Source organism: Colletotrichum karsti (genome assembly GCF_011947395.1).
Source record: "Colletotrichum karsti strain CkLH20 chromosome Unknown Scaffold41, whole genome shotgun sequence".
Lineage (NCBI taxonomy): Eukaryota > Fungi > Ascomycota > Sordariomycetes > Glomerellales > Glomerellaceae > Colletotrichum > Colletotrichum karsti.
The window spans coordinates 18,716-33,449 of NW_024065941.1; the positions used below are offsets into that span (position 1 = coordinate 18,716).

At 51.9% G+C, this 14,734-nt stretch overlaps 1 protein-coding gene across 1 annotated transcript; it reads right to left on the reverse strand.

The window, feature by feature from the left end:
- Positions 1 to 5,233: 5,233 nt before the first annotated feature.
- Positions 5,234 to 14,087, reverse strand: CkaCkLH20_10501 (uncharacterized protein; the record flags this gene model as incomplete). Its single annotated transcript, XM_038893215.1, has 12 exons — positions 5,234 to 5,301; positions 5,370 to 6,248; positions 7,409 to 7,629; positions 7,695 to 7,966; positions 8,026 to 8,270; positions 8,334 to 8,485; positions 8,553 to 8,744; positions 8,796 to 8,918; positions 12,812 to 13,019; positions 13,088 to 13,657; positions 13,808 to 13,907; positions 13,974 to 14,087. The coding sequence occupies 12 exons, from the start codon at positions 14,085 to 14,087 to the stop codon at positions 5,234 to 5,236; spliced, it is 3,144 nt and encodes a 1,047-aa protein (XP_038741330.1).
- Between the last annotated feature and the right edge of the window lie 647 nt (positions 14,088 to 14,734).

Sequence of the window (14,734 nt, forward strand, 5' to 3'; positions counted from 1 at the left end):
TCAGGGACGGGAAACTATGTTCATGCTGCAACCTGCAAGGCACGAAGGCCGCCCATCGAGGAGGGTTCGACTTCCGAACGCGGTAATATGGTGGAAAGAAGCACGAGCCAGCCACGGGGCGTTCTCCGCTTCCAGTCTCCTCCTGCTGAGGCTCTGCCGTTCCGTTCCGGGAGGACCGGGGGTGGGTGGGTGTCTCTGTCGCAGGTCCTCGAACCGTGAGGTGAACGACGTTGATCTGATCGGTGTTTGCTGCGCGTGGGGTGTCGGCGTTTGCGCGGATCTGCTGTTGCGCTGATCTTTGATACGCCTCGGGAGGAAACGTCATCTGCCTCCCGCCTGGATCTTCATGCTGGCTCACACTACAAGACAGTCGAGATGTTCGATGGGCGTCCGTGAGTGCACGGAAACGAATGGTTCTTTCTTCCGGTGGTCGTCGTTCATGAATCGATGTGGTTGACGATGATGAAATATTGTTCGCTGGAACTGCGAGCCGGGTTTGACCGATACGTGTCTCGGTGCAGCTTGCCGTCGTAGCGCCCTCGTCTCGTCAGAGCGGAGTCGCACCACATGGTCATGTAGGACATTCGTCCAATGGTCACGAAAAAAGGCCGTTGGGACCGGAGGAATGGCCCCGAGTCATTGGCCACGTACGCGCCCTACGGCTCGTGAACCGTTGGACTCGTCATTCGTCATTCCCGGGCCGTGCTCGAGTTTCCTTACACTTCTGGATCGACGTCATACCCGTGCTCGGATTCAGACTGAAGTGTTGGAGGGACAGGTTAGAATCCTGTGTAGACTTCTAGAAGCTGCTTCTGGAGTGTGGCAATATGAAGCCAGAATAATGGCGTTTGGGGTTCGTCAGTGATGCGCAAGTGAGTTTCCCATCAAGCTCCGATTAGGTTATCGCGCGTGGTCACTTGCAACAACGTTTCGATCACGCCCAACCCGTCTATACATATCTAGGTTATCGAAACATCTCATAACGTGATTGGTATTCGTTACATGTCAGTTAACCTTATCGCTGCTCAACCTATTTACATCATCATGAACTTGCGATGAAAATCTTGTAACTTCCCGCATAACCTACCTCCAATTAGCAACTGCATTGACAGCATGCTCAAAGGCTGGTTCTACGAGCAACAGGCGACAGACAGGTCGCGGGCCGCAGACGTCTTGTCGATAACGAAACTAGCGCGAATCCAAGAAACAAACTCTGGGCGGATGAATCTTGATGCCACGAGACGTTACGTCAAATCTGCACGACACTTCAGACACCAAGAATGAACAGCCCCGATTTTGGTTCGTTAGGGACAGACGCATCCGTATCGACATTTGTACTGGAAGTAAAGTGTGGTTCATGAACAGATCACCCTTGAGCTGAGGCATAGCCAAGGTGCCATGCCAACATAATGATGGTAAATTCCAATCACGAACACCTGAAGCAGTTGTCGTCAGATTCCAACTCCGGTGCAGTAACATTGCCGGCCGTAAGGTTTCGCACCGCACAATCAGTACTTATCACATTTATCCGATTGAATCCATAATATAGACAATACACTGCGTGATTGCTTGATAGCCGCCATGATGTATTTCATTGGATTAGATGAAGAATCGATCTTATAGCGTCGACTTCCGATCGTCGCCAGTGTATGTAGGATTGGTGAACAACTGGGCCTCGAATAACGTTTGCTGCGGAACATTGCTTCAGGCCTAATTTTCATGTCGGCGCTACGGCGCTGCAGTTCGGAAGGGAATATGTTCGCTTCCCCGTGTGCCCGCAAAGCTAAACAAGAGCCGGAGCAGTGCCCGGAGAACTCCGGGCCGACAGGGCCATCGGCGACGGATCGAAAAGCGGGGCGATGCCGCTCGTACCGGGGGCGCAGGCGGCGAAGCGCCAAGTCCGCAGCGCTTGGAAACACTCTCCAATTCGTCAGGATCCCCATTGACAACCTGCGAAATGTATAATGTCCCACTTGTTGTTGGAAGATTCATTGAGGCGCAGACCAATGAGATCTTGCCAGAAAATGCCAACGGGGTGGTGCTGCATGCATGCCCGACGCAGAGTTCAGTGGAGTTCCAACCGGTCAATAACAGGCTAAAAGATCCAAATTCCCAGTCGTAAAAGTTAATGTCGAGTCTCCTGGGAACACCTCCGCAGACAACTTGTTAGCAGAGCTCACCAACCCGCAAATCCAAGCAAACCTGCGCATCTCTGGGAAGTTCCTCCAAGAATGGCGAGCCACGACGACGCGAGCTGCTGTGGCAGCCACGGCTCCACAGATCCCGACAACATCGGCAGTACAGATGGAGAGACGCAAGGTCGTCTTGGTAGTGAAGCGGCTCCCATCTACGACGACAGGATGCGCGACGCACTGGAGAAATGGTCCACACACCTGTGCCACATTTGTCGCCGAGTCTTACGAGGACGTCACGGCGGAGACACAGACTGGTATGACCCTGAAAAATTGGGAAGTGGTACGGGTGCTCGCTTGCACCATGAATCCCCGACCTCGTTATTTAAGTCGGTCAATGCCGGCTGTCCCATGTGCGACGATATCGAGAGAGCTCTGGCAAAGATGTTCGGTTGGCGATCCCAAGTTCAAGAACCCCCGGGAGGTCTAGAAGCGATGTCCGATCCTCTACCCGAAGTTCAAGAACCCTCGAAAGATTCTCAGTCTATTTACTCTGTATTGAAAGACAATCATTCGGTCCATTCTCCACATGAATCATTCAACTTATGGTTCTATCTTCACAGCCCGCACGATGAGGGCGTGAAACCCCGTCTAATACTTTTAAAGTCATTCTTTTTAGCTGCTAGATTTCAACCTGGGCCGGAGTACCTAGGTGAGCCAAAAATATCTTCCTCATTTCTCGTTGACGAATACGAACAAGATACAGATCCATCCCCGACATTTTCCACTGCACAGTCTACTACGAGCATCGAGTTGGCTCGGTCCTGGTATGAGCAATGCTTGGGGCACTCGGGGTGCCGCAGTCGGGACTTTGACGGACGAGTTCTGCCAACACGATTAATTCAGATACGAAAGATCAGCGGGGAGCCTTCCAAGTTCGCACTTAGGCTCTGCCATACCGGCAACCGATCAGCACGGCACTTCTCTTACACTACGTTGAGCCATCGTTGGGGAGACAGCCAGTTGCCCACGCTACAGACAACCAATCTTCACACACTCCAGCAAGACATTTGCTTTGAAGAATTGCCTCAGTTGTTCAGAGATGCAATATATATGACTGCCGGTCTTGGGATTAACTACATCTGGATTGATTGTCTCTGTATTATCCAAGACTCGAAAGAGGTCGACTGGGTATATGAGGCAAGACGAATGGGCGACTATTATCGACACGCAGAACTCAACTTGGCAGCGTCTGGATACAAAAGCGGCCAGGCGGAGGGGGGGCTTTTCAGGCGGAGGTTGCCATTGCCCTTCGCATACTATCCAATCAGGGTCGATTGCGAGATTTTCTTCGAAAAACAAGGGCATCGGATCCCTCTTGAGGGCTACTACATCCCTGCAGATACGCAGGAGTTCACGAATGCGGTTGATTTGGGTCATTTGAACTCTCGAGGATGGGTAGCCCAGGAACGAGCTCTCTCTCCCGCCATTTTACATTTCACTCCGGCTAAGATGTGGTGGGAGTGTAACCGTTATATCGTGAATGAAGTCCACCCAACCACGCCTCCTAAATGGGAGATGCAGAAGATTGAGGATGGACCAAGCGCATTACGTCCAATAATCTCCTCAAGTGATGTCGACGAAATCTACGCCGCGTGGGGACAATTCGTTGGGAGGTATGCCGGCACAGCTTTATCAGTTGAGGCAGACCGCTTTCCGGCAATCGCAGGCATAGCACGCATCTTGAGCAAACTTGTCAACGATAATCTTATTGCGGGCATGTGGGAGAAAGATCTCATTCCGTCATTGACTTGGAAAGCTTCCCATCTTTCAGCGAAACCCACCGCGCAGATGATCCCTTCAACCCTCATTGCACCCTCCTGGTCCTGGGCTTCCTGGGGCGGCTGTCATATTCCGGGGTCACCATATAATGATACGCTTCATGGTATCAGTTTTCGGGTTCTTTCTGATGTTCCAGGGTTCAAGTCAGACTTACAATGTTCATCGATGGACAAGTCAGGCGTTCGGGGCCTTCACATGACGGCCCCCCTTAGGAAATTGCCCTCTTCCTTCGTCAAATTAGAGGCTTGGGGTGAGTATATGAGCGGTCTTTCTTATTGTCAAAGACGGGTTATCGAGTCGCCACTGGAGCATGGTAAATTTTCAGTCTGGGGCAGATACGTGAGGTTCATCGAACTCCGAAGAGACGTCTACGTCAAGGAAGAGGTGGCGGCACAAGAGATGAATCATGATCAAGACTGGCGTTGGAGTGATCCAACACACTTGCTTCCTTTGTCGAGGAGGCTCGAGAGAATTCCAAAAACAGTAACTGGTCTTTTGCTACATGGTGTGCCGGGCGCTCCGAACACGTTCCGCCGACTTGGACAGGTTGAGTTTGCATTCTTGTCCGATGAACTGGTGGAAGAATTTTTTGGTCTTTTGGGAGGTGACAGTCCAACTGTGGGTTTTGAGGAACGCGGATTGCAGGATTTTATTCTTGTTTGAGTATCCCATGGAAGTAAATGCTACAAAGGAGCGAGGATTCAACTCAGAATTACCAAGTTTTTGTCCAATGAAGTTAGATAGTCTAGTTTGTGAAAGTTCCATACGGTTCTGCCGCCTCTGTTCTCTGATCGTACAGAACTGCAGTGTGGGAATGCGGTCATTCCATTGATATGTTTGTGATGAAACGTCCTACTCACAAGAAGTTCTAACATGATATTGCAAATCAAACGATAGTCAACCTCCTCGTTTCCCCCCAGTCTCCAAATCTTTCCGGGCCTCCTGGTCCGCTAGTGAGCACGCACGCTTCTTTGAATGCTTCCACAGCACCCTTGTCTGCATCAAGCTGCGTTATTCCACCATCCCATATTTCAAATTTCCCAACTCGCCTGTATTCATCTGGTTGCCCTCCCGTGTGCTCCAGGATTATTCCTTCGACTTTTAATTTGGTATCATGCCCTAAGGGACCCAGATCAAACCTCACTGGCATGAAATATAGATCTTTGCCCTCCACTTTGTAATGGATATCATCCATATAGGGTCGTGTCAAGAAAAGACCGTTGACACGGACCCATGGGTGATGCCCTGCCTCCGAGACCTTAGGAGAAGTTACGGAAATGGTCTGCTTTGCCAATACGCCTTCCACCAGCAAATATCCCCCAGTAACCTGTCCGAAAACGTGTTTGGGGCTCAGAAGTTCGATGTGAATATCAATGATCTCAATCATGATCTCACGATTGTCGGGAAACCTAACTTGCGCAACTTTGGTGACTGCTCCGTTGACGGATGCCCAAGACCAGCTTGGAGCAACATAAACTTCGGGCTTCCTCAGTGGTTGAACGTCGTTGTGACCTTCCCATAGCAGCTGGTACGAGAGATGGTCCTCCCACAACCCAGCTAGATAACGACACTTCATGAACTGGTGCATTCTCAACGCCAATCCTGATAACGCCACAAGCTTGTCCGTGGCGAAAGTAAGCCCGCAAGGAGAGTAACGCGAAACGATATCGTCCCAGAGATGATGATATTCAAACCCGATATGGACTGGTGCCTGTTTCAATGCCAAAAGTCTCTTGCGCTTCGTCTCCTCGTGGGTGAATTGTTTGTCTAGGGCACTGGCCATGCCAACCCAGTCACCATCTATAGCGATGGGAAGCATAAGCCCATCAGGAAAGGACTCGTTGGCTTTCATTTCGTTGCATTCCCAGAACAGCTGAGATTTGCAACAATGTAGATTGCGTCTGGCCAACAGTCGTTCTTGGACGACCCAAGCCCGTTGGTGCAGCGGAGAGAAGTCAACGTCATCCTCCATGGAGTTTAGGTTGACGACGTGGAAGGCCCCCGGCCGAGGTCCCCACTCGACACAAACTTCGATAGGTTTGACATCAGTAATGTCTCTCTCAACGAAACATCCGTGCGTCCCATCTCGAGCATAAGCTGCTGTAATGTTGATGAAGGCGTTGGAGTATACTTGAGTCATCAAGGCTGCCTGCTCGCGCCAGTCCTCCTCAGAGTCTTGAATGATGCAAAGCGAGTCGATCCAGATGTACCTCAAGTTGAGTTTCCTAGTAGCAAGAAGGGCGTCGCGGAACGTCTTGCTCATTTCCTCCAATGCTATCCCCTTCGTCATTGCTGTAAGATTACTCCGTAGTAATTTCATCGGTGTATCGGATCCCCAGCAATGACTGAGACTAGCGTAGGGCTCTATGGGTGTCTTTTTGCTGACTATGCAAAGCTTCGGTACGATACCAGGGCCTTGGCCTATGTCGATGATCCGGGTGGGCAATGGTTGAAAGTCGGCGCCAATATCGCGGCATAGTAAATGGTTGGAAGCGCAGTTGGCTACCCAGTTGTTCACTAGCTTCCAGCTCTGAGCGGATCCGCTGTGCGTGTCTATCGGTTGACCCCTGGAATCACTTGCTGTATTCCATCCAAAACTTGTTAGACCTGTAAGCGGCCTGATCTGAGCTTTTACTTAAGGGCTACTTGCCTGGGACAAGTCCGATGATGGTGACCTCGGACCAGAAGTGTTCCGCGTTTTCTTCGAACGTGATACGTTCGGTAAACTCATTGAACTCAAACTCTTTTGTCCAGGGATTCTTCGTTTCTCCCGCGTGACAAGTGTAGCCGAACCTCTGGTAATGAGCTTGTGAAAGTGCCTGACAGAGTGAACAGTTTGGGTGCACCAAGTCTCTTGATGCTGTGACCGTTCTTCTTGTCCATGGTCCGCATTCCGCCTCAGTCACAGTGTTCTCGTCGTTTTGAGCAGCACTGAATAACGATTGGCATGATTCGCACAGCCTTGAGTTCTCCTTGGGTTTCATGACGGCCTTTCTTCCGGTGCTGAGGCTCATCATGAAAACTCACGGAGTTGGGCGACAGGGTTCGGAAAGTAGTTAGGGGACAGCGGGGAAATAGAGAGCTAAATCAAGGTGTTCTGACAGGGTTTAAGTAGTTCTTGACGGTCACTGGATTGTGACCTAGTTGCTTATGTACGGCGACCTGAGAATCAGGTAAGGAGCCCTCTCTGAATTTTCCGTATTCTATTGGTTCTATTTTTGCCATGCGGAGTTGAGCTGCAGATGGCTGCTGACCATACTAAAATCTCATCCTTGCCAAGATCTCCTGGTTGCTCTCCTGCCAAGGGTAAGTCCTTTCGATGGCGCGAATGAGCTCTTCGTGGTGAGGCGATCTTGGCCTGATTGATGCCTCAAAAGGTTCTGGATGGCTGACGAGTCCACCCGAGAACTTCATGTTTGGCTCAATTACCCTACCGTTGATAACACGTTTGCCGATATTCAGTGTCGAGAGAGCTTGTGCGACCGTAATGAATAAGGCGTCATCGGCAAGAATGCGCCCAGGACAGATACGACGACCAAAACCAAAGACGAACTTCTGGGGGTCGGTCTCTGGTGTGCGGCCTTCAGTGGAAAGGAACCGCTCCGGCCTGAAGTCTTCAGGCGACTGGTACACGTCGGGATCGTGTGTGAAGTGCCTGTTTCGCGGTGGTTAAATGAGATCCCACGCTTGCATTCGTGATGAACAGATGAAGATACTGACCAGATGTTGGTCAAAATCAAGGCGTTCTTCGGAATGAAATAGCCCTCGATGGTATCGTCTTCAGAAGCCGCGTGAGGCAATGACATGGGCGCAACTGGGTGCCATCGGAGAACCTCCTTGACAACAGCCCCGACATACGGTAGGTTTGGGCGATCCGAGAAAGTAGGCAAGCGCTCGCGTCCAATAACCTCATCAATCTCTGCTTGGGCCTTTCGTTGCACGTCGGGGTAGACCGACATCGCCAGGAAGAAACACGCCACGGAGGAGACAGTCTGCCGTCAGTCAGCCGACGATCCCAATCTAAATGGCGCAAAAGACAGCAAAGACTCACTGTATCAGTTCCTCCAGTGTATAGAGAAAGTGCGGTCCATTTTGCCGTGAACTCATCCTCGGCCGTTTGATCTTCGTCGCTGAGAAGTTGGCCAAGTATCGACGAGTCGACGTCGTGCTTGCTTTCTGCCATCTGGTGTTTCACAAATGCAAATGGCTTTTCTATGACGGCGTCAAGATGGGCTCGCCACTCCTTCGCAGTTTGCTTCCAGCCAGTTCCAGGAAACCATTCCGGCAGGTAGCGCACTAGGTTGAGTTAGCAATGTTGGCAGCCGGCCTCTAACATGACTGTATGAATATGGCACTTACACCAGGGAAACAGGTCCACCATGAAGGCTCCGGGAACAACAGCCTTTTCAAACTCATGTGTAACTTGGGCGATAGCTTCCACCAGGTAGTCACTGCCGAACGGCTCCGAGTTGTAACCATAGGTCATCTTCAGGATTACCGAGCCAGCCAGTCTGCGCTCGCGATGTCAGCTTCGGCATTTTTGACAGACGCAGGAGCTTTGGTCAGTTATCGACTTACTTCTGGATATGATCAAAAAGTCCATCGGGTTTATCCAAGATGCGCAATAACAAATGCCCAGATTCGGCCTCCTGCAGCTGCTGATACTGGGACGCCGGGCCCCTTGTGCCAATGGTTTTCGCAATGTTGGTACGATGCCTTCGGAAACGGTCGTTGTACGGAACAAGTCCAAGCATATTCCCAAACCCTACCCTGCGAGACTGTCAGAGTGAAGCGAACCTCTGGAAGGACCACCCTACGCACATTTCACCACTAAACAACTGGAACGGTCGTGAAGAGTACTTGGCCGAGCGCTTCTCCAAGAGTTCGAAAGCTATCTTGGCGTCATTGACAATCACCATGGTCTGTCCCAGAACCGTCACAGAGCTGATGGGACCTGTGAGAGTTGTGCCATGTCAGTCAATCATCGGCTATGGTACTGAAGACGTCCGTTGATGTGGATGTGACTTGCCGTAGAGATTCTTGAATCTCAGCCAATGTTTAGCTTCGAACTCTCCTTGCCTTGGTAGGTCATTCACATTCCCCACGATGGGAAGCCCTTTTGGACCCGGGGGCAGAGGAGGTAGTTGTCCATTCCTGCCGGTCTTTAAGACTTTGCGGATGAGGACGAGGATGAACAGAGCAGCACCTAGTCCGACTGCAAGTGAATAGAATCCAGGCATTTTGGGTGACAGAACACCAAGGTTGACGTTTGCGAGCTTGATTCGAGGTGTGAAAGAGAATGCCGAACGATAGACTCCTCAGGACCATCGTGTTCTAATAAAAGCTGCGCCAGCTGGCATTACTATCTACCCCTCAACGTCTTCCAGCAGCCTGATTCCAATTGTCCAATAGCGAGTCAACGACATGCAAGTCTGCACATTACCTTCCCCTGAAGGTCAGAAATACGACGCAATATGCCAGCGTAACTTTGATTTACCACATTAGGACTAATATGCGTCTCGTTGCGTTGGCAGACATTGTACTGCCTTGGCTTCAGCAGGGGTCAGAGGATTAGTTACGTTGAACGCACATAGCATGGATGAAAAGATGCACATCTTTGCTCTTATGAATGCGTTTTGGTGGCTCGAGCCAATCACGCATTCTCGATTGCAACGCCGATGCACATTGAGCTTACCGCATACTGCCGGTTACACGGGAGCCCCGACCCGATGCATTGCAGCCAACCGTTCCCATACGTGGTCAAATCAGTGTAAATGGCGGCAAAATAAGCCTCCGTGAGAGTAAATGAAGCCCGGGCAGTAACATCGTGATAAACGGATTTCCGCTTTGATAACCGACCAAGGACAACGACGATCATCAGATGTCAACATCTCAAGACAATAATGCCGCTTGTTCAAGACTAAGTGAAGACCATCTACCTCCGGGATCAGAAAGCTTCTGGCTGACAGCATAAGTCAAATTTTCTCAGCGTATTGAACATTACTGCGACCCAAAAAGAACGTTAGCAGTATCAGCCCTCAAGGTCTTGATGAAAAACCCCGCTTCAAGTCAAGAACAGCATCGCATTTCCCCCGGCTTTTCTTTCTTCGCGAGGATGAAGTATGAATATCTTCTGAGACAGCCGTCCTTATCCTCCCTTTCCTATCCATTCTCAAGCTGCTTCTGGGCATCTGGAGAAGACTCAGCGTTCACTTTCGTACGCCGTCTTCAGGTTACGCTATCCGGGTGCGTGAAGTTGAGCAGTAGAGCCATGAAAGTTAAAAGCTACCGAAAAAGTGGACGTGAACTTTCCAATATCCATCTCCGATTGAAGCCTCGACGTGGATTTATGTTCCTTCTCCCACCTTCTCACAACCACAGTGCCTTTCGATGCTTACAACCATCACCTGAAACATCAGTAGCATAACATACTGGGGAAACGCACCCTCGTCCTCCTTCGACCGCTGACTTACCTACCGTATTCGGCCCAAGTGCGACAAGATAAACGACCCCAGGATTTCGTTAGCTGCGACATCTTCTTCGAAGCCGAGACCATGTATCACTTTCATCTGGCATGGTTCGTTTTTATGATCCTCGTTCCCTTCGTCGACTGTTACGAATGGTTCCGGAACTTGGTTAATACAGCCATACTTTGGTTATGTGCAATGTGCTTTGGCGGAGTCATGGTGAGTATCTCTCCTCCCTCGACACGATGCATCCTAAAAGGCAACAGAGCTAACATTAAAACAGTCACACCTGGCCCGCAAAGCCTTCCTCAGCGATATCCCTCTCCTCCTCTTTGCCCACCTGCTCGCCGTGCCGGTGCTGTGGGGGGCCTCGCTTCCCGTGTACGAATGGTTCGTGTACCACCCGGCGACTGAAAAGCCGGAACTCGCAGGGCTTCGGCGGCCGTGGTTGAACGAGATGGTCGGGAGGGTCGTGATGTGCTGGATCATCGCTTTCTTCGTTTACTACTGCCTTCTTTCGGTTCTTTACTCTGCCATCAGTTACTCCGGACTCGGAGCTAGCGTTGAGGAATTGCTGAGGTACCATAAACCTATGGATCTGCAGCAGGACTAAGAGCTCCACTATGTAGCGGCAGGGCTTAGCGTGAGAGGACGTGGACAGGTGCCGACAACAGGGGATTCAGGGCGGGAGGTCCGGTCGCATCCGCAGCGATCGAGGTACGAGGCCTGTCAATCTGCGAAGGAAAAAAGTACGTCGGTGGTAATGAGTTTTCAATCGATTTCAATTCCGTTTGTGTGGACCGAAGCCTCTCCATCCGGGTTGTGGAGCAGCTCAACGTGAGAGGAATACATCCCGAGCGTCGGCGCCGAGAGTATCGGCGATGTGGGGCCTTTGGATGGGGAAACTCACGGTCGCACCGGCCCGGATTGCGGAGCTCGTCCGGGCCAGGCATTGTATCGTGGCAATCGAGTGCTACTACCCGGCTTAGGCAGTCAACCAAACACTTTCATTTGTGCGATCAGAGTTAGCCCAACCGTACTTGGGGATGAAATCCATTTGGATCGTCGAGACCGCCAAACCGAGCGAACAGTGGTGATACGGAACGCCTCACAACGCCTTGCGTATGGGTGCTAGCTGACTTGTTCGAGTTGCTCTACATCGCGATAACACAATATTCATCTGAAAGTCTCATACGTAAGCTGTAAGCTACTTCAACCAAGTAACCCGTCACGCCTCCAAAACAATATCGCAAGCCTCCGACAATCGAGATACATCATGTGCGCCCTCCCGCCTTATCCCCATACCACCCCAAGAGATCAACCCCCCTTCATTTTTCGACATTCACTACGTCACATCCAATCAGTCCCCCAGCAAAAGACCTCACGAGACATGGCATTCTCAATGCCATTACCAAATCAGATGCCAACCGCCAGCTAACCGAGCAGGGATGAACCATCAGCCTCGAGACCCGAATACCGGGACCTCTGTTACATCTCGGATCACTTCTCAGGCATCATCCAGGAGCTTTCTGCCGTATTTATTCATTGTGAAATACGGAGAGGACTTGCTTGATGTTGCTTTCGGCGACGGGCGGCGAGGGATAGCGAGGGAATGAAGAGGCGTGACGCCTGCGGATGTAGTTTTGTTTGCGAGGAAATTGTATCGAGTGATGGCCATAGTCAAAGCTACTGGAATATCATGTTTGTTGGGTATTTTATTGTGGTTGGGAGAAGTAATTATTTTCTTGGTTCAATTTTCTTACATTTCATTTCAACAACATTAGCCTATCTAGACAAGGTCAATCGCACAGCCAATCAACCAAGACAAACATCACAAAAGTAGAAGCTAGAACGAGATAATTAATACCATATGCTCCGAAAAACAACAACAGCGTTAAGTCCTTGGTAAGCATTGAAGGAGTTGTAGAGTTGACTCTTCTCAGGTCACGTGACCCTGACATCATCGCGGACCCTCAACTTTCCCGCGTCTGGAGCATCACTAAACACCCGCAACTTATACGACGAACAGCTTATATTGCTTCATTATATATGCAAAGATGCTCTCCACGAGCAACCAACAGAAACCGCGGAGCGCGGTATGCAGATACCTAACCTTTATCCCGAACTCCAGAAATGCAACCATAATAATACAACCCAACCCAAGCACGCACCCCCCACGCGAAATGCAAATCTCATTGGAATGATGGGCTTGAAACATCTTCAACTAACCCACCACCCCGATGACATGGTCCGAGACACGTGATTCATGTTCAAATGCGGCTCGTTGCCCCGTGAGACACGGGTCGAAGAATTCCTCAGTTCCTTTGTCCCCCTCCCTCGAGGCGTTCTAACATTCCTCCTCTGTCTTACGCCTGGTCCGAGGTCTTGGCCCCGCGGCGCGGGGTGTACAGGTGGAACTGCGCAAAGATGATGAAGTCCTCCGCAATCGTGCCGAGCGAGCCGAGGAGCCAGGGGAGCGCGTTGAGGAGGTAGGCCTTGTCCTGCTTGAAGGCGACCAAGCTGGCGCCGTAGGTGAAGTTGCCGGTGAGCGAGAGGAGGAAGAAGAGAAGCGCGAGACCTTTTTTTTTCGTTAGACGTCAGCAAACGCAGTTCTTCTCGGCAAGAGAAGCGACAGAAAACACATACCTTCGCAAGACTTCTCCCTGTAGTTCTTCACGATCTGCGGGATGCGCGCGCAGAGGTAGCACACGGCCGAGATGTACCCCAGCCCCAGGCCGACGCTTTCCCAAACGCCCTCGACCTCAGAGGGCGCCCCGACTTCCGCGTCGGGCGAGTCCCACGCGCCGACCTTGTAGCTGACGAACCAGCCGGCGGCGCCGACGAGGTACACGGCGAGGATGCTGAGGGTGTTGTGCAGCCACGGGTTGCTGTCGGGGGTCTCGTCCTCGCCGGTGACCATCTTCCTGAGCGGGTCGAGGGAGCTCTCGTGGTGCACGGCGTGTCGGCGGTGGGAGCCGGGCAGGCCCGCGGAGGAGCTGCGGCGGCGGTTGTTGGCGGGGGCGAGGAGGGGCTCGTGTTCGGTGGGCGCCGCCGCGGCGCCGGTTGCGGTGACTGCGGCGGAGGAGCGGCGGCGGGCGTTGCGGCGGGCGTTGCGGGTGTTGTAGTAGACGCATTGGGAGATGAGGATCAGATCGGCGAAGCAGAAGTAGGAGGCGAGGGCGACTGCCGTCGGGGCGAGGTGGGTGAAGAGGGCGCCTGTTGGGAATTGAGTCAGTTGGTTTCTGTTGGTGCTGGAGAAATTTTCGGTGAGGAGGGTTGGAGGTGTTCGAGGTGGGAGCTACGCGGCGCGTGGGAATTGGGGCGTAGGAGAGGTCGTCAGAGACCGCGCGACCGGTTTCTACGTACCTAGGAGGTTCGTCACGTCTCCGAGGAGCCAGATGATGAGGAAGCCCATGGAGAGGCCATCTGCGCTTTGCGCCTTGTAGTTGGCGATAAGCTGGGGAAGCTAGATACGAAGTTAGTACGGCGGGAAGCTCAAAATAGTGCTTGGAGGATTCCTGGAAGGACTCACGAGAAGGCAGATCCAGGCGGTCAAGCTGATGCTGCCAAATATACCGGACAAGGCGTCCTCGACTTTGGGGGTCTGTGATAAGGCGGCGTACGCCGTGACCGCGAATGAAGCCATACTGATTGAAACGCGCCGGGGTCGAATTGAATGATACGGGCACTGGCGGGACGTCTGCGAGTGAGGAGTTGGGAGGAGGGGAAAAAGCAGACAAGTGCCTTTTGTCGTATCTCGCCTCGGTCAGGTGGTGGGCTGGGAATCAGAAGTTGGTCAAGTGGGATGGATGGGCACCTCAGTGAGAGTCACGCACCGGCGCACCACACCAGACGCAGTAAGGAATTGATAACCTCCCCCGGGGGTTGCTTGTCCCACCATTCGTCCAATCACACGGCTTTCGCGGCCGTTATCTCTTATCGGATGCGGTCAAGCGCGGCGATAAGGAACGGGACCCTGCATGACATAACCAATCGACCGAAAAAACCTTGGCGGAGTGCTGAAGACGGTAAATAGTGGGGCGGCGGATGAGTACGACTCCAGTAAAAACCTGAATAAGGCGGGTTTACCGCCACTTTTCTTTTTGCTTGGGAGGGGCATGTCGGGGCGCCGTGGGACGTGGAGGAGCTGAGCTGTTCACGCCAATGAGGAGCCTTTATTTGGTCATCGTGGGAAAGCAGAGCTGAGATGATGCAAGTCGAGAATCTGTTTTCCGAAGGAATCGTCAAGAAGCTTACCGCCTCACCTCCCACTTCGAGATGAACCGCCAGATT